General features: G+C 60.1%; 2 protein-coding genes across 3 annotated transcripts; both read right to left on the bottom strand.

Annotated features, from left to right (window-relative positions):
* Positions 1-250: 250 nt before the first annotated feature.
* GZMM (granzyme M) lies at positions 251-5,962 on the bottom strand. Of its 2 annotated transcripts, none has more exons than XM_032627179.1 (5): positions 5,865-5,962; positions 2,562-2,721; positions 1,408-1,543; positions 963-1,226; positions 251-532 (listed from the first exon to the last, which is right to left on the bottom strand). In XM_032627179.1, exons 1-5 carry the CDS (start codon positions 5,926-5,928, stop codon positions 377-379), a joined length of 780 nt encoding a protein of 259 aa, XP_032483070.1. In that variant the 5' UTR covers positions 5,929-5,962; the 3' UTR covers positions 251-376. The 2 variants fall into 2 exon arrangements, with proteins under 2 accessions (XP_032483070.1, XP_032483071.1); XM_032627180.1 differs by having other exon boundaries at positions 251-529.
* A 3,039-nt stretch (positions 5,963-9,001) lies between these two features.
* CDC34 (cell division cycle 34) lies at positions 9,002-15,454 on the bottom strand. Its single transcript, XM_032628866.1, has 5 exons — positions 15,148-15,454; positions 12,269-12,355; positions 12,084-12,181; positions 11,398-11,532; positions 9,002-9,752 (listed from the first exon to the last, which is right to left on the bottom strand). Exons 1-5 carry the CDS (start codon positions 15,322-15,324, stop codon positions 9,542-9,544), a joined length of 708 nt encoding a protein of 235 aa, XP_032484757.1. The 5' UTR covers positions 15,325-15,454; the 3' UTR covers positions 9,002-9,541.
* Positions 15,455-18,639: the final 3,185 nt, after the last annotated feature.

Genomic DNA, 18,639 nt, shown 5'->3' with positions numbered 1-18,639 from the left:
GATCCCTGGCTGCTTTCTCCGTGTCTCCCTCTGGCTCCCCAGTGCCCAGCCCACCCCCTGCCAGAGGGAATCTGGCTTCGGAACCCAGTGGCCAGCGCTGCCCCCTGCCAGGCGCCCTTGGGGCCCTCGCCAGCTGCTGGGCCGCCTGGGAAGCCTCAAACCTGCAACCTCTGTTTTGTAAATGGGGAACTCTCATTCCCCCTGCCCCCCCACCCCCGCATGAGGCAGAATCCAGGCCGGCTCATGCCATTTCCTTATTAGAGTTTATTGGTCCCCTGACACATGCAGGCCCCTGGCCGCCCCTCCCTGCAATCCTGCTGGCACACAGAAGGGGAGTCGGGCCACCTCTGGAGGGTCGGGTTAGGGAAGTGGGCCGCTAGTGGCCGATGACCTTCTTGATCCAGGATGTATAGGGGGCCACGGCGGTGGCCACGGGGGGTTTGAAGATGTTGGTGCAGACCTTAAAGCTGAAGGACAGGATTCCAGCCACTTGGCCTCTGCTGCACGTCACGGGTCCTCCCGAGTCCCCCTGCCGAGGCAACAGAGCACTGGTCACCTTGCTGCCCACTGCGGGAGGTGGGGGGCGGGAGGCTGATTCCAGAGCAGAGACCCCTGCCCCCCTCTCCCTGCACCCTCCGTCCCCCAACCTCCTTCATTCCCTCCTCCCTTCCTTTCCTTTTAACTCTCTTTGCTCCTTCTTCCCACCCCAGGGCCTTTGCACGTGCTCTATCTATGCCCTGATCTTCCTGGGTGCTGGAGTTCAAACCCCAGCTCTGCTGCTGGCTATGTGACCATGGGCAACCTCTCTGTGCCTCAGTTTCTGCACTTGAGAAATGGGCTCACGCTCGTGCCAACCTTCAGGACCCCCAGGGAATGGAGGGAGCAGGGCCTGGGGAGAGTTGGGGCTTGCCTGGGTGCCCAGTTGCTGGCCGATGAGGCGCCCCCCACCCCAGCGCCCTCACCTTGCAGGGGGCCTGGTTCTTGGAGTAGGCTGCCAGGCAGATCATGCGGGGGCTGATGTCACCGTTCCAAAACCGACTGTTGTTGCACATCCTGGCGTCCAGCACACGCATATCCAGCTCCTGCAGTGCCCTGGTCAGCTGCCCACCCTGGTGGGTCACACCCCAGCCGGCCACGCTGCACCGCGCTCCTGCGGCCACTGCCTGACGTCCTCGCGGCAAGGCCAGGGGCTTGATGGTCTTGCTGGGTTTCACCTTCCCATCCAGCTACAGGGAACAGAAAGGGGCAGGTGAGTGCAGGAGGGGACCTTGGGGGAGGGGAACACTGGGGGAGGGGCGATGAGGGAGGGGATCCTGGGGGAGGGACAGTGGGGAGGGGACCCTGGGGGAGGGGAACACCACACTGAGGAAGGGGACCTGGAACCACCATTTCTCCCACTGGCAGCACCTTAAGCAGCGCGAGGTCATTCTCCAGATGGGGGGCTGGCTTGTATTCGGGGTGCAGGACCACCTGCCTGATATGGCAGGTAAGGCCAGGGTCTCCGAGCACGTGGAGCCCCAGCACCAGCCTCAGCAGCTGTGTCCTGGGGGCACAAGATCAGGGTGTGGGCGGCAGCCCTGCAGCCTCAGGGGCACTCGGTGTCCCGCACCCCCTCACCCAGCCTCTCTCTGGGGTCCTTCCCCTGCTACTGCTCAGTCCGTTCTTCTCCCCACCTCCTCCAGTAAGCCTTCCCTGCTCCCACCCCTCCCCAGACTCGGCCCGGCCAGGGGCTCGTGCTGTGTGCGTCTTAAAAATGTTGACTCTCCCTGCCCCCACCACCGGCCTGGGGCTCCAGACAGCGCTTCTGTTATGCCTCAACATCAGTGATTTGTTCAGAGGCTGGCAGTGACCTAGCTGGGCCCATCAGGACCTATCCTCGTAAACTTGCCCAAACTAGAGAGGAAGAAGCTCTTTTTACGGGACTTAAGGGGGCCCATCCTTGCCACCATGGGAGAGAGCCTGCCTGATAATGTGGCCAGGGGGCAAGACAGCAGAGTTGAGACACAGGCAAGCTTCTGAGCGCCTCATGGGAGCACCTGGATCAAGCCATGCCTGAAGGCTGCCTCCTCTTAGCGTTTTCAGTTACATGAACCAACAGGTCCCTTTTGGTTATTTCACCCAGTTTGATCTGTGGTCTTTGTTACTGGCCAGACCAGAGGTAGGGCAGCTCTGGGATGGGTTGATTTGGTGGCTTCACAATGGCATCAGGGACCCAGGTTCCTCTCTGTGTTGGCCCTGCCACCCTCATAGACCAGCTCTGTCCACATGGCCACAGGTGGGAGATATACTCCTGGATGTCACAAGGGGCCTGACTCTGTCCACTTGGAAGGTGCTTTGTTGTAGCAGATAAACCATCCCCAGGAATCCTCACGGCCTAATGTCACATACACACACCTAAGGTCAGTGTCACATACGCACGCCTCAGCAATCGCTGCAGAGGGCAAGGGGACCCCCCCGACAATGCTACAATTGGCTTAAATCTCTCAGGTGAGAGTGGGGATGACAGGATAGATTTGGGGACAGCTGGGGGGATGGGGGTGGGGCAGGGCAGGGTCACTCACGGATGGGTCAGGCAGTGGGCAGCTGTCAACACCCACTGCCGGTGCACGAGGACCCCCCCACACAGGTGGGAGCCGGATTTCTGCAGCGAAACCATGTATGGGTGTGAGTTGGGGGCAGCCTCTCGGCCCCCAATGATGTGGGTCTCAAACGTGTTGCCTCCTGGGGATGGGGAGAGAAAAAGCCAGGTTAGGGCTGGGTGCCCCACCCCTGCCATGACCCTGCAACTCCAGCTCTGCAGCCCTGGATGGAATGTTCTGGAATTAGACGATGGGGTTGGTTGCACAGCTCTGAATGCGCTGAAATTCTCTGAATTGTATCCTTTAAATGGGCGAATTGTACAGTATGTGAATGACATCTCAATAAAGCTGCTATAAAAATTGTTCTAAAACCAATCATGAATTAAAAGGATAAAAAGGTGCTCTGATGTGAATCAGCTCAAAATCTTCCTGGGATTCCCCATCATGCTTTAAACATCTAAACTCCTCATGACCCACGAGACACACATCAGCTGACCCTGCTTCCTTCACACTCGCCCTCACCCACTCCAGCACTTGGGTCTCCCTGCTGTTCCTCCAGGGCACTGCCCTTGTTCCCACCTCAGGGCCTTTGCATGTACTGTTCTGGAAGCCTGGAGTGCATTTCCGCCAGACATTCCGAAGTCTGGCTGTCTCACTGGTCTCGGCTCAAAAGTCTTCTCCTCAGAGACCTCTTCCTCTTACTCAGCTCTGTTCTCTTCCAAGCACTCACCCCACCCTGGTGTTGTATCCCACACACTTGCTCATTGCCTGTCTATTCCCACTAGCCTATGAGTGATGCAAGGACAGGCTCTGTGCCAGTCTTGTTTACAACAGGTCTAATACAATATATGGTCAGCAAATAAGGAAGGAAGCATGAGTGGATGGATAGATGGATGATGGATGGATGATGGGTGATGGGTGATGGATGGATGGATGGATGATGAATGATGGATGATGGATGGATAGAACGAAGGAAGGAAAGAAGGGAGGGAGAAAGGATAGGGGTGGATGGTTGGGTTCCTACCCTGCTGGGTCACCAACTGATCACAGAACTATTGTCATCCAGCCAGGCCAGAAGAGTGGGATGCCCACCACGGCTGTCCTTCCATTTCACGCCTCCAGGTGCCGGTTCTAGCCGCGCATTCATGATTTGGGAAGTCAGGCAGCCGGGGCTCGAATTCCAGCTCCGTCACTCCCTGCTGGGCAACCCAAGCTAGGCTGCCTCAATCTCTGGGCTGTGGTCTCCTGCCCCCGCAAGCTGGAGTTGTGTATAAACATACTAGCACACCCTGCCTCCTGCGTGCTGCTGGGGGGCAAACAGCCTGCATCTGCCCCACATCCTGTGAATCCAGCTCGAGGGTGAGGTGTGAGGAGTACGCTCTACCCTCAGAGTCCCAAAGTCTCCCCTCAAGACAACTACAAGGGGAAATGCTTGATTTCACTTTGGAGAAGCCCGGCCAACCTCCGCTTCTCCAAGCGGTCAAACGGATCCACCAGGACAGGGCGAACACAGCCCCCCCTCCGTGGGTCCTGTGGAAACTGCACCACCGGAGCCCAGTCTGGGGACGCAGCTGACAGGCCCACCGTGGCCAGAGGACCCCGGGGGGACATAGAGACGCTTCCAGAGCGCAGGGACTGAGGACAGCAGGACGACGCAGTGACCCACAGAGGACCCCGTGGCGACAGTTGGAATAAGGTGTCTGTAGGTGAGCGGATAGGAAGGATGCTGAGAATCTACCAGTCACATAAGGGGCTGTCTTTGTTCTCAGAAGACTCACTGGAGCGCTTAGGGGTGAGGGGCAGCATGTCTGCAGCCCACTCTCAAAGGGCTCAGAAAAAGAATGATAAACATACCTATTTATATTTTACACACACACCCAGGGTCGGGATGCGAGTGGAAGAGGGGATGATAAAGCAACTAAAGCCAAATGTTTACGACTGAGGAATTTAGGGAAGAGAAGATGGAAGTTACCTGCACGATTCCCTCGACTTGTCTGTAAAAGCAGAATTAAGTCAAAAGGAAAAGAATGTAAAATATCTGTCCTGATGGGGCCTCTCCTCTGCCCCAAGGCTTCGCCTCGCCCTCAGGCTTCACTTAGAAGTCCTAACAGCTACTGTAGATAAAACTCACAGACCCTCAATCCACCTGCTAAACTTTCCGAGCCTCCACTGCACTGAGCTGTGAGATGATCTCCTCAGGAAGGGATCATGTGCCCTTAGCAGCCCTCTTCACACTTTTTTTTTTTCTTTTTTTTTTTTTTGCGGTACATGGGCCTCTCACCGTGTGGCCTCTCCCGCTGCGGAGCACAGGCTCCGGACGTGCAGGCTCAGTGGCCATGGCTCACGGGCCCAGCTGCTCCGAGGCATGTGGGATCTTCCCGGACCGGGGCACGAACCCACGTCCCCTGCATCGGCAGGCAGACTCTCAACCACGGCGCCACCAGGGAGGCCCCACACTTTTTTTTTTTTTAAATGCTTTTTTTGGGTCTCGCTTTTTTAAAAAATTGAACTATAGTTGATTTACAATGTTGTGTTAGTTTCAGGTGTACAGCAAAGTCATTCAGTTGTAGATATATATTCTTTTTCAGTTTCTTTTCCGATTTTAGGTTATTATAAGATATTGGATACAGTTCCCTGTGCTAAACAGTGGGACCTTGTTGTTCATCTCTTTTATATATAGTACTGTCTATCTGTTAATCCCAAACTCCTGATTTATGCCCCCCCATTTTTTTTTGCCCCCCCATTTTCTTTTCGCCCCAACGCCTTAAGGCTTGTGGGATCTTAGTTCCCCCACCAGGCATTGAACCCAGGCCCCGGCAGTGACAGCACCAAGTCTGAGCCATTGGACTGCCAGGGAAGTCCCACATCCCTCCCATTTAAAAAAATTTATATTATCTTCTTACTAGGTCATCCACGTGCCCCGCACAAAACTGTTGGGGGAAAGTGAAACTCCTTCCCTCCCTCCATGCCTCCCAGCTCTGGAGCCTCCTTCCAGAAATATTCCAGCAAAAGGGAATGGATTCTCACATAACTGTCAGAAAAGAAACCCCCAGGACAGCAGGCATCCTCGGCCTTTTGCCCTTTGCTTAACCCACCATCTATTTTCAAGGCTGTTTCAAGGAAAGCCGCCTTGTGCTTTTGGGGCAGCCAACATGTCTTCAGTGGGGTCCCTTCTGAGGACGGGGTAGTTGTTTCCAGTCTCTGTTCTGATGCCCCGTGCCCTGTCTCCCACCCCCAGACCCCAGGTGCCACAGCTCTGGGCCTCAGTTTCCCCACCGCGCTCACCTGCCCACAGGGCTCCCAGGACCGCCAGCAGCAGCAGCAGCATCGGGGATCGCGGGGCCTCCATGATGCTGGCCCCGGGCCCCCAGCGCCACCCACACCCACCCTTCCTGTGGGGGAGGTGACATTCACAGCTCTGGCTGGTTCCACCTCACCCTGAAGTGCCTCTAAAAGATACAGACTCTCTGAAGACAAAACCCCGTCACCATGATCACACCTGAAAAACTGACGGAGAAACCTTCATTAGCATCTACTGTCCCATCGTGTTCAAGCTCCCATCTCACACATGGTGTTTTGTGGCTTCAGTGGGATTATCTCCTTGCCCTGTTATCTTATTGTGGCAAGATACACACACCATAATTCACCATTTTAACCTTTTTTTTTTTTTTTTTGCGGTGCGTGGGCCTCTCACTGTTGTGCCCTCTCCCGTTGCGGAGCACAGGCTCCGGACGCACAGGCCCAGCGGCCACGGCTCACGGGCCCAGCCGCTCCGCGGCATGTGGGATCTTCCCGGACCGGGGCACGAACCCGCGTCCCCTGCATCGGCAGGCGGACTCTCAACCACTGTGCCACCGGGGAAGCCCCCCATTTTAACCATTTTTAAGCGCACAGCTCAGCGGCACTAAGCACCTTCACATTGTCGTGCAGCCATCCCATCATCATCTCTAGAACTTTCTCATCTTCCCAAACTGAAATTCTGTCCCCATGAAACACTGACTCCCCACCCCTCCCCCAGCCCCTGGCCCCCACCGTCTGCTTCCTGTCTCTGTGGATCTGACTCCCCCAGGAACCCTCTGTGAGTGGAACCACACACTGTGTGTCCTTCTGTGTCTGGCTTCTCTCACTGAGCGTCATGTCCTCAAGGTTCATCCCTGTGGTAGTAGGTGTCAGAATCTCCTGCCTTTTTTTTTTTTTAAATTTTTATTTATTTTTATTATTTTTTTGCGGTACGCGGGCCTCTCACTGCTGTGGCCTCTCCCGTTGCGGAGCACAGGCTCCGGACGCACAGGCTCAGCGGCCATAGCTCACGGGCTCAGCCGCTCCGCGGCATGTGGGATCTTCCCAGACCGGGGCACGAACCTGTGTCCCCTGTATCAGAAGGCGGACTCTCAACCACTGCGCCACCAGGAAGCCCATCTCCTGCCTTTTTAAGGCTCAGTAATATTCCACTGTCTGGGTGGACCACACTGTTTAGTTTTTTTGTTTTTTGTTTTTCTTTTGGCCATGCCATGGGGCTTGCGGGACCCTCAGCAGTGAAAGCTCAGTGTCCTAACCACTGGACCGCCAGGGAATTCCCTGGACCACATTGTGTTTATCCATCATCTGTCCATGGACATCTGGGGTCTTCCAGATTTTGGCAATTTTGAAGAAAGATGCTATGAACACTCGTGTGTTATGAGTACCTGGGGGGCTCCTGCAAATCCGAGGGTCCTAGCCAGGCTCAGCTAGGTCCTCCCTCCTTCAGTCCACCCCTCTCCTTGCTGCTCCCCGACACCACGTGACCCCAACCAGCCAATCAGAGCACACCCCGTACCCCCTGGCCACAGGGTTTGGTTCAGGGTAGAGGACCACCCTAAGCCCTAAAGCAGCTCAGTGAAGACTGTGGCCCGCATTTCTTCTGGAGCTTTTCAGACGGCCCTCACTCTCTGCTGGACTTGGAAAGATGTCACCCTGGGTGTGGGTGGGCCCAAGGCGAGAGGCGTCCACCTGAGAATGAGGCCCACACAGAGGAAGCTGACCACACGCTCAGTGCCTGAAACCACAGTTCTGGAGGCTGCAAGCAGGAAATGGGCTTCATGGGGCAAAGATCCAGGTGTGGGCCGGCCTGGTTCCTCTGGGGCTACAGGGGAGAACTATTTCCTGCCTTTTCCAGCATCTAGAGACAGAGATGCTGGGATTCGGGCATGGACGTTTTCAGAGCTGTTATTCTGCTGACCACAGGTAGGGGGAGACACCTGGCTCCAGCTGTGCCTGAAACCCCCGCCCTGTCAGTCACGGAAGCCAGTGAAATTCTCCTGCCCTTGAGTCAGTGTGATGAGTCAAGCGTTCTTCCCTCTGATACTGAAAGGGTTGTGATAAATAAAGACGACGTGGATGAAAAATGGGTCACAGAGGCGGATGAGATCGCCCCGATGCTGGGGCTCTGAGGCCACATGCAAACCGTCCACCTCTCCTCTGACTGCGTCTGGCACATGAGGCTAAGGTTGTCTTCCCCCAGGAGGGCTTGTGAGGCCAGGGTTCAGTTTTAAGAAAAATGAGTATTTATAGGGTGTTCTCGTGTCCTACCTTGTTTAATCTTTCTAATAACCCCAGGAAGTAGGTTTCATTGGTATTGGGGGGCAGGGGAGGGCGCCATATTTTGGCAACTAAGAAGAGACGAATTTCAGATACACGACAAGTAACTTTTTGGTATGATCACGTCCCAGACATTACATGGGATGATCTTAGAGTAAAAACAGTTTGTTTACCTGAAATCCACGTTGAACCAGGCAAACCCAACGCTGAGGCCCCTGGGTGGGAGTACAGGATCCCGAGGCCCCGGTGCGAGGCAACTGCGTGCACGAGCTCCTTTGGATCTGGGGACGAGAGCTGGGCGTTTACACCCCGCCTTCCATCCTCAGATGCTCCCTAGAGGGTGGGTCCTCGACCCCTCCCCTTGGGTCTGGGGGCTCACGCCTGTTCCCATCTGTCCCGTGCAGGGCAAGTGGCACCGCGTGACCCTAGGGCTGGTGGGCACTGGCCTGGCTCCTGGGCCCTCATCCTCCCGGCCCTGAGGCTCCGGTCATCTAGGCGGTGGGGCAGTGACACGCACCCCTCCCTCCCCGCACCCATGTGACCCCGACCCACAGAAGCCGAGCATGATGAAGGGTGAACACCGAGTCTGGATCTGTTTGTTACAGAAGCCTGGGGAAGGGGAGAAGGGGTCCCAGGGGAGCAGAGGGGCTGGACCCACAGGCCCAAGGGTGGTGGCGGGTGGGGTAAACTTCCCCGTAAACGCCCAGACGGTGTTTCTGGCTTTTGGCACAGACGCTAGGTTGCAATCACTCAGTTCTAGAGCTGCCGCTCAGAAGCGGCCAAACGTAGGGGAAGAAATGGGTGTGGCTCTGTTCCAATAAAACTTTATTTTTGCCCAGGAGCTGGGGCTTCGGACCCCCGGGGCCACTCCTCAGCCCCAAGAACACACCCCAGGCCCCCACCTGGCCAGACCCCGGTCTCTGCGGCCCCTCCCCCCAAATCAGCAAACCTGACAGGAGACCCCTGGGGAGCTTCCAGGTTCGGAGGGGCGGCTGCCGCCTGCCTGTCTCGGGTCACATGCACGGCACCAGGGCCTGCGTCCCCGCCTGGGCCCCGTTGGCCTCACGGCCAAGGAGAGGTTGGTCCTCGGGCTTCTCATAAAGTCGCTTTATTTAGATTCCAAACAACCGCAAGCAGAGAGAAGAGGTGACCCCGAGTCCATCTGTCCGCTCTCAAGCCGGGACCCCGAGTCTCTGGCTCCAGCTGGTGGGTGGGGCGGGCGGGCCAGGGTCCCCGAGCGGCGTCCGGCCCAGGCGGGGCCGCGAGCGCAGCGGCCTCCCCGGAGGCGGAGGGGACAGGGTGGACGCAGCGTCCGGAGGTAGTGGCGGCGGCAGAGAGTGGGCGGCTGAGGTAAAATCTGTCAGTTTATTTGCGGAAACGCGGGGTCAGGACTCCTCGGTGCCCGAGTCGTCCTCGTCCCCGAAGCAGCTGTCGGCCTCGGCCTCGGCCTCGGCATCCTCGTAGTAGTCGTCGTAGAAGAGGTCCGAGCCCTCGTCAGGCGCCGGGGCCTTGGTCTTCACACAGTACTCGGCCAGCGTGGTGGGCACCTTCACGCCGTCCCGCTCCGCGTCCACCTTGGTCCCCAGGACCTGCTTCCTGCGGAGAGAAGCGGGGTCTGCCTCATTGCGGCCGGCAGCCCTGGGGCCCCCACGCTCGCTCCCGCGAAACAACACAGGACAACCGGGGCGACGGCCGGGCCGTGGGGGCCAGCGACAGGATGGCCGGGGCAGAGCAGACGGGCCCAACCACTCATGGCCCCCGCGTGTGCACGGGCCTCTGATCACACACGCGCGCACAGACACGAGCACACACGTGTGGGAGGGGGTGGAACGCGGGCTCTGAACCGGGATGAGGGCTGTGCAGACACAGGGAGGGTGTCGGCTCATCAGGAAGAGAAGCGCATTTCGGCCCTGGCCGCTGAGGTCAGGCGAAGTGGGGGCAGCCACGGCGCTGGGCTGGGTCAGTGGGCGAGGGGCAGGGTGGAGGGTGGAGGGTGGCGCGTGGCGGGTGGGGTGGGCGGGGTCGCTCAGCAGCCCCAGGGGAAGGGCCAGTCACTGGGAGGCGCCCGTGGCGGGACTCGGCACACCCCCCACCAGGCCGGGGTCCCGGGTCCTCTCCTCTCTGTACTTGAGCGTCTTCCCGTCACCAGCACCGTGTCTCCTGCGTGCGCTTTCCGTCCGGAGCTTTATCCAACTGACGGTAGCCGGCAGGAGCTCTGACCGCACCTGCTGCGCCTGGGGTCCCACCACCCGACAGGGCCGGTGGGCTTTCTGGAGCTCCCACCGTGGGGCCGTGCGGCCGGCCCACGGGCACAGGTCCCCACAGCTGCGTGGACACGGTGGGGGAGCATGCGTCTGGATGCGGGTGAGGACGAGAACTGTTTCCCCAGGTGAATGCTGGGCCTGGGGGCGGGCCTGGGTCGTTATGGAGACGTGTCTGACCTACTCCCTTTCCCAAGAGGCAAATGACAGACTAAAAACCTCTTTGGAGGAGACTTAGTGAAGCGTTTAGTTTGTCACGAAACAAGTCACAGACCCCAGGGGCTCCTAGAGCAGCTCACGGGACACAACAAACACAACGGGGCAGAGAGCGCAGGCCCCTGGGGAATGTTTCACACAGACTCCCCTGCGAGGCCGGGCACCTGCCTGTTCACGGGGGAAAAGCAGAAAACAACAGAAACGAGAGGAGTTCATCCTGGCAAACTCCTAAGTGATGCGCTGCTTTTATAGCCAGGAGAAACTGACTTTTCGTAGAAGAAGTTATCTCCTAAACACGCCCATACCACACGGCTTTGCGGCCTTTAGAGAATAACTCGAAGTTTCAAAATTGCGACATTCACTCCCGTTAGGTGAAATGATGGAACACCCCGCACAGCACGGTCCCGGAGACCGCGTGGGGAAAAGCACGGGGCCACGCGCACGCGTGCACGCCCCAGCACGCAGGGTCCGCGTACACGGGGGATGGGGGGTACCGGTGGGATCTCTGACCTCAAAGTGTCAAAGCAGAAGGATGAGACAAGACCCTGCTAGATCCTGGCGGACACCAGGGCGTTTATCTCTGTGTGAGGTGCACGCACCCACATGCCACGCACACGAGACACACACACACACACGGCACGTCCACACACGATAGTACACATGTGGGCCACACGCTTCACGAGAGAAAGACCCCAGCTTTTCCGGCAAGAGGAGGAGGGCTCAGGAGGGGCCACCCTGCCTCCCCAGGCCCCAGGCCCACTCACCGGATGATGTCCGTGTACTCGCGGTCCTTGCCTTTGCTTTCTTTCCACTTCCTGTACATCACGGAAGCGTCCACGTTGGCCGGTGAGAAGGTGTTGGGCTCGTTGAGGAGGGAGATGACGCTCAGGAGGATGGTCCTAGGGAAGGCGGCAGGAGTCGGCGTGGGGGGTCCACGGCCCAGGGGCTGCCTGCCCGGGAGCCTCATGCCCCGAGCCGGCCCGCCACCCTCCACCTGCCCTCTGCGGCGTGCCAGGCTCCTGGGACGGGACATGGGTGGACAGCCAAAGCCAGGACCATCTTCCCTCCGCTGGAGCAGGCCTGTCCCCTCCCTGGGGCATCCCGCCTGGAGAGTGGGTCCCCTGTGCCACTCATTCCCGCTCCAGCCTGGGGAGGAGGAGAGTGCCCGGGCCGCTCAGGGTGAGCACAGCACCGGGGGATGGAAGGGCTGTGCTCCCTGGGGCTCGAGGAAGGAGGGGGGACCCCAGGGGCACGCAGACACGGCCACAGGAGTCCCAGAGACCATTCCTGAAGGTGGGTGGGGCAGGGATGGCAGGAAATGGAGAAGAGGCCGGCAGGGATGGGGGCTCTGGCGGGAGGTGGCTCCCACAGACGCTGCCACCCCACAGGGAGCTGCATCCTCCCGTGTCCACGTCCCCAGGGCTGGCCTGCCCGACGCCGACTGCCTCACCTGACGTTCTGCGTGGGGTTCCACCGCTCCGAGGGCAGCTCCCCGCTCTGGGGGTCATCGACGGGGGGGTGGAGGATGGAGATGCACACGTCCCCAGTCTGTGCGGCACGGGTGGGTCAGCACCCATGAGGCTCCCGTCCACACGCCCCCCCGCCCCACCCTGCCCCCTGGAGGAGCAGGCTCACCTCGTAGATGTTGGGGTGCCACATCTTGGTCAGGAAGCGAAAGGCCGGCGGAGAGTAGGGGTAGTCAATGGGGAACTTGAGGCGCGCCTGGTGGGGGAGAGCAGAGGCTCAGCCAGGGCCGGGTCAGGCCGCCCAAGACCACACACAGTGGTCAGCCTGGGACTCGCCTGCCTCCGGCACCCCTCACGGGCCAGGGGCTTTTCGGGGTCACCGAGCTGAGCTGACGACCCCGGTCCCTGCCCTGCTGTCAGTGGCTGGGGGCGGTGGGGGTGGGGGGATGTGTGGGCACTCGCCGGGGTGCAGCTCCAGGCCCGTCCCAGCCCAGGCCTCTGGGGGGACCAGAGCCCTGGCCCCAGGGAGCGTGGTGGGCCCAGTCCTGGGAGCCGGGTGCCCAAGCACCGCACTGGGCTCCCAGACTCAGTCTCCAACCTGTGGGGAGGATTAAAATAGATGGGTGTTCACTGGGCAGGCGCCGGGGGCGGAGATGAGTCAGCACCAGGCGGACAGGCTCTTTGCCCGCAGGTGTCAGTCCTGGGGGGTCAGGAAGGCAAACGGGAAGGTCACGGGCAGACGGGGGAGGGCTGTGAGGGAGAGTTATGCCCCGGCCTCGCCTGTTTAAGCCCCGGTCCTGGGATCCTGATGGTGCTTCAGGCTCTCGGGGCCAACGTGGGACAAGATGGGGCTGCAGGCCGCCCCCCCCATCTTTAGAGAATCGTCCTCCTGGGCAGGGGGCGCTGGGGGCACTCGGGGGAGGGCCCTCTGTTCTGGAGTGAACGTGCTGAGGCCTGAAGTCAGTCTGGAACTTGGGCCTCAGACCCTGCCCCTTGGTCCCGCCAAGCCCAGGGCTGCGTTTCTAAGTGAAGACAGAGACCAGCTGAGGCCTCCTTAGCGGAGTAGGGGGACAGGCCTCCCCTCACCAAACACCCATCAAGTCCCAGAGATGCCTTTACTGCTGTGCCAACTGAGGCTCAGAGAAGGAGAGTACCTTGCCTGAGGGCACACAGAATGCAGCTGTGGAGGGGCTCCCCAACCCAGGTCTCTGGGGCACCCCTCAGCACATGCTGCCCGGAGCCCCTCTGGCTTGTAAGGGGGAGTGGGTGAGGCTGGGCGGGCTGAGAGGAAGGTGCTGGAAAGCGATGGTGCCCCCTGGGCACTTCCAGCCCCTGTATTTCCACATATTTCCCCCCACTCCCCAGCCAACCACATCAGAACAGGAGGATGTGAGGGTGGCAGAACCACTGTGGGTCCCACGCTGCCTTCCTCGAGGACAGACTCTCGCGGCAAACGCGATCAGATTTGTGGCGCCCCTCCCTAGCCCAGGTTTCTAGAATAACAGGATCATCCCCCCAAAGCCAGCCTGGAAGGTCCTACCCACAATCCCTTGCAAACAGTGGGCAGCAGCCAGAAACCCACGTCCTTTCCTTTCCTTCCAGTCCAGCACCCTTGCTCAGAGTCCCGGCCTGGCCTCAGGGTGGGACTCATGCTATTCCAGCTCTGAGTGGGGCCCTTATCCTCACAGCCAGCGGCTCCCAGATGCAGACAAAAGAGGCTAGGGGACGAGGGTTGGTTAAACCATTTGGGGACCAGCCCCCAATCCATGTCCTGCACAGGGAAGACGGATTCCACATCAGCACTCAGCCCAGGGCTGCCCAAGCTCATCCCCCCATCCCACCCCAGCAACAAGGGAATCTCAACTCAAGAATCACCCCAGCAGGCCAGCCTGCCCCCTCCAGGCCCCTGAGCAGGCGTGGCTAAAATGTTAGCCAAAACTGCAAACACAGACATCTGTCCGGGCAGTGCCAGCCCCGCCCCACCACCGCCCGGGCCTCCCAGCCTGGCCGCTGGGCTCTTGGCAGGCGGCATTGGGGGTGTTCCAGCTGAGGGCCCAGGCTCCGCTTCTCTTACAAGGAGACCCCCTGTCTTGTCCGTCTGGCTCGAGGAGCAAAGTCCTTTGATCTGGGAGGGGTCCTGCAGAGACCACATCTGGACTCATATCCTGTCCAGGTACTGGCCTGAGTCCTCGTCACACTTGTCAGAAACACAGCCGGTCCCCGGGACAGCCCTGGCCTCCCCGCTCACAGAGCGCCCAGAAGCAACCCAGGGCAGGAGACGTGGGGCCCAAGAAGCCGCTCAGAGGAACCTGAGAAAGGCCAGCCGGGGCACAGAAGAGCCTAAGCTTCCGAGGCCGGACCTGGGTGGGCTCTGTGGTGTGGCTCCCGGGGACAGGGCTGAGGGTGGGAGCGACGGCCGGACAGAACACGTTACGTAAGGCTCAGGATGAAGCCCAGAGGGCTTGGCCCACTGCTATCGGCCAGGGTGGCCGCTTTCCAAGCAGGTCCCGGCTGCCAACCCCATCCGGGCCTTTGTTGGAACCCGAGCCAGTGGCCGAGCCAGCCCCCAGGCGGGGGGCCTCCCTCCCTCCCAACAGTGCTGGCTGGTTCTGGGGAGGCCTCTTTGTCCGCTCCGGGCAGCGGGCAGGGCCAGGAGGAGGGGGACGGGCACCAGAGGCTGGGGGAAGCAAAGGCCCCGCACCCAGAGAAACAGGGAGGGTCCCGGGCCTCCCTTCTGGGGACATGAAGCGGCCTTAGAGGGAACAGGCGCTTCTCGGGGACTCCTAGGGCCAGAGGGGTTGACCAAGAGCCCCTAGCTCGCCAGAGGCGGTCAGGCAGCGGGGCAGAAGGAAGGGGCCCCGGGAGGAGGAGGGACAGAGGATGGGGGGCCCCGCGAGGAGAAGAGGGAGAGGGAAGGAACCCCGTGAGGAGGAGAGACAGTGAGAACGGGTCCCACCAGGGGAGAGGACGGGGGCAGGGGGCAGAGGTGGGGGAGGGGCCCCGAGGAGCCGGAGGAGGGGGTCGCTGCCCCCTGACCCCGCCACTCACCTTGAAGTAGCCGCCCTCGTAGTAGGTGTTGGGGGGCCCGAAGATGGCCACCTCCCAGTTGTACAGGTCGCCCTCGTCCACCAGGGTCACCCGGAAGCCCTCCACCGGCTCCTCCTGCAGCCCCTTGAGCTCCAGAAGCAGGGCCTTCTGCGAGCTGGGCACCAGCGGCCGGGCCATGGCGGCGGCGGACGAGCCCGGGGCCGGGGGCGCTTGGGGCCGCGGGACCGCGGGGGCACGGGACGGGCCGGGGCCGGGGCCGCCTTCTTCGTCCACCGCCCGGAGCCGCCGGGCGCTCCAGTAGCTCTGCACCGCCGCCCGGCGCTCACCTCAGCCTCCGCGCCCCGCCCCCGCCGCCCGCGCTTGCGCTCCGCCCGCCCTGACCGCGCCTGCGCGCCCCTCCGCGGGGCACGCCGGGAAGCGATCCCTACCGCTGCCGCCGAGCGCGCCGCCGGGAGCCGGGGGTGCGCCCGTAGACCCTTTGGCGTTCCCGACACCCTGGGAGGACGCCGCTGCCGCCCCAGCTCGGACGAGCGGCCGGGACCCCTGTGCGCGGGGCCGCGGGCAGGGCTGCGCTGCGCCGCCCGGCTCGGCCCGCCGCGCTTTTGTGGCCTTTTTGTGACGTCCCGTCGCGGGGCGGGGCCGGGTCGGAGCTGTCCGGAGCCTCAGTTTCCCCGGGGGCGCTGGAGCCAGGAGGGTCCCGCCGCTCGCAGCCCCTCCCCACTTGGCACGCCTCTGCAGCGTGGACTCGGCACCCGTCCTGGCCGAACCCCAGACCAGAGCCCTGACCCTCCCTGGCTGTGCCCGCGTCTCAGGCCGACCCTTGACCCCACCCTGGGCTTCACCCGGACCCTGCCAGAGCGCTGACCTGGCCGCGCCCCGGGCCCGGACACCCGCACAGCTCTGGGTCGGAGAGTTGGGATGGGGCCTGGCCTCCATCCCTGCACGTCCGCAGGTGACAGCTCCCCAGGAGGGTGGGCGTGGCACTCGAGGCCTGTGGTGGCCTCGCTGTCAGGTGACCCGGGCAGCCAACAGTTGCACCAACACCTCGGGCTGAGCTGAGCTGATTTCCTCCCCTGGCTGCCCCGACACCTGGCCCTGGGCTGGTCCCCGCTGAGGACAGACAGGTAAACCCGTCTGGGGAAGGAAAACAATATATCATCTGTGGGGATGGAAGAAGGAGTCTGAGAAAGCCCTGGGCATAGCAGCAGCTTCATCAGTAAGGAGGCTCTGCCCTGCACCCCGAGGGACCTGGAGGGGCCCGTCATCTATAAAGTGGATTGCACACCCCTGTTTGTCCACTGTTCCAAGCGTTCTCTGTCCCTCATTTTCTGCCCCTCATTCTCTGTCCATAGCACCAGTGTCATAGCCTCGGCATGTGGCAGCTTGTCGATAAATAATAATTAGAATTAATTATGATTCTTCCAGAGAAGTTTCCCAAGATGTCTCCCTGCGTACACCCCACAGGAGTTATCGCAGGAGTTATTGGGTGGGTGGGGGCACCCCTGGAAATGTAAAGAGAGGTACCAGGTTTGTGGCTCCCTCCAGCTGGTCCCACATGAGGCCTTGTCCCCCAGGAAAGCCTGCACCTCAGGCTCTGAAACATCCTTAGGTGGTGGACATCTGGGGTTTCTACCTGCCCATTTTCTGGCCAAAGCACCTGCATTTTCCCATGGGGCTACCACTCTTAGTCTGCAAGGTTCCAGTTGGACTGATCGTCAAGCCCTGGCTGCAGGCACGGGTCCTCCAATCAGAGTACCCTAGGCCCCCCGGTTGGTTCAGGAACAGCACGTGACTTGGCCTTTTTCTGGGGACACGCTGCTGAGATGTCTGAGCCGGGAGGACCTGGACCTGGAGCTATAGGACCGTCTCGTCACCACAAGGCCTGTGAACAAAGTTGGTGCTCAGGAAAGCTGAGCCAACTGATGAGAAAGTGCTGAAGACCCTGTTTGTGCTCCTGGATCCAGCCATGCCTGGCCTCCCCTTGCAATGGTGCAAGTCAATAAATTACTTCTTTTCTTATTAAGCCAGTTTGAGTTGAGCCTTCCATCACATGCGACAGAAGAGCCCTCATTTCAAATCTAGGTCTGCCATGAACTTGGAAATGGTCCTCAAGTGTAGACTTGTAAGATAATGAACTTGTGTTGTCGTGGGGTTTTCTGAGGTTCTTTTTTTGTTGTTGTTTTGTGTTGTTTTGTTTTGGCAGTGGTTTGTTGTGACAGCTACAGGAACTGAATACCCTCGCTTCTATGAGCGTCAGAGTCTTCCTCTGGAAAACTGATTAATTAATTCATGGTCTTCCACAGACAAATCTAGGTGCTGGGGGTACAGCAGTGAATAAAATATGTAAAAATCCCTCCCCTTGGGGAGACAGGGAGAAGGGACATAAGCAAGCTGTTACATAAGTAAGCAATTTCTTTTTTTTTTTTTTTAGTAAGCAATTTCTGATAGCAATAATTGAAGAAAAGTAAAGGACAGTGAGGCATTAGCAACGGGAGTGGAGCCGGAGAGTTATCTCGGATAGGGGCTCGGGGGAGGTGCCTCTCAGGAGGTGGCATTTGAGTGGGGACCAGAATGGGGTGAGCCCCTTGGGTCTGGAGGAGCAGTGTTACAGGGAAAGGGAACAGCGCGTGCAAAGGCCTGAGGTAGGGACAAGCCGGACCAGCTAGAGACCAGTGTGCCTGGGGCAGAGTGAGGGGACAGAGTCAAGGAAAAAAGCTGGGGAGAGTCTCTCTGCTCAGCTCTCCTGAGTGCTCACTGTGTTTACAGGCCTTGTGGTGACCAGATGGCTCCAGGATCCAGGCCCAGGTCCTCCCAGCTCAGCCACCCCAGAAAAAGTCCCAGGGCTGCATCTCATTGGCCAGCTGGGAGTCATGTGCTGTTCCTGAACCAAGCACTGAGGCCAGGGTGCCTGGAGCACTCCTACTGGCTGGTGGGGTCGCCCAGGGCAGTGAAGATGAGGGCTGGACCAGTGTGGGGAGGCGCAGGCAGGATGAAGCTATGATGTGCAACCTACAGGATGCGGAGAAGGGCCAGCTGAGGGGACAGGGGAGGCATCCAGGCTGAGCCCTGGTCCTGGGTGGACCGGGGGATTCCTTGGAGACCACAGACTCCAGAGGACCCCCAGGGTCAGGGGGGCTGACCGGAGGCTCCGTCCTGGATGTGGCAGGCCTGGGATGTCCTTGGGATGTCCCTGAGGAGACGCCCAGCAAGTGGTTGGCTCCCCGGGGCTGGAGCAGAGCAGGGCTGGGCCTGAGATGTGAATTTGAGACTCCTTGGTGACCAGGCAGTAATGGAAGCCATGGCCTGGATGAGATGCCAAGTGAGGAGGAAGCATGAGGAAAGGAGAGGAGAGGTCCCTGACCCAGAAGGAGGACGCCTTTCCCCAGGGAAGCTGGGGAAGAGGAGCCTTCGGGGTGCTGTGGAGTGAACGCTATGGGGGCGCGGGGTTTGGAAGGCGGGGAGGCCGAGCATCCACACTGCTGTGAGGTCAGA

Source organism: Phocoena sinus, chromosome 3 (genome assembly GCF_008692025.1).
Source record: "Phocoena sinus isolate mPhoSin1 chromosome 3, mPhoSin1.pri, whole genome shotgun sequence".
In the NCBI taxonomy this organism is placed as follows: Eukaryota; Metazoa; Chordata; class Mammalia; order Artiodactyla; family Phocoenidae; genus Phocoena; species Phocoena sinus.
This window is presented reverse-complemented; position numbering and strand designations above follow the sequence as displayed.

Coding starts and splice junctions, on each gene's coding strand:
- CDC34 (XM_032628866.1), bottom strand. CDS start 15,324: ATGGCCCGGCCGCTGGTGCCCAGCTCGCAGAAGGCCCTGCTTCTGGAG. Junction 12,182..12,268: donor GGCACCCCAACATCTACGAG/GTGAGCCTGCTC, acceptor CGTGCCGCACAG/ACTGGGGACGTGTGCATCTC. Junction 9,753..11,397: donor GAGTACACGGACATCATCCG/GTGAGTGGGCCT, acceptor TTCTCTCCGCAG/GAAGCAGGTCCTGGGGACCA.
- GZMM (XM_032627179.1), bottom strand. CDS start 5,928: ATGGAGGCCCCGCGATCCCCGATGCTGCTGCTGCTGCTGGCGGTCCTG. Junction 2,722..5,864: donor CCTGGGAGCCCTGTGGGCAG/GTGAGCGCGGTG, acceptor CCCCATCCCCAG/GAGGCAACACGTTTGAGACC. Junction 1,227..1,407: donor ATGACCTCGCGCTGCTTAAG/GTGCTGCCAGTG, acceptor TGTTCCCTGTAG/CTGGATGGGAAGGTGAAACC.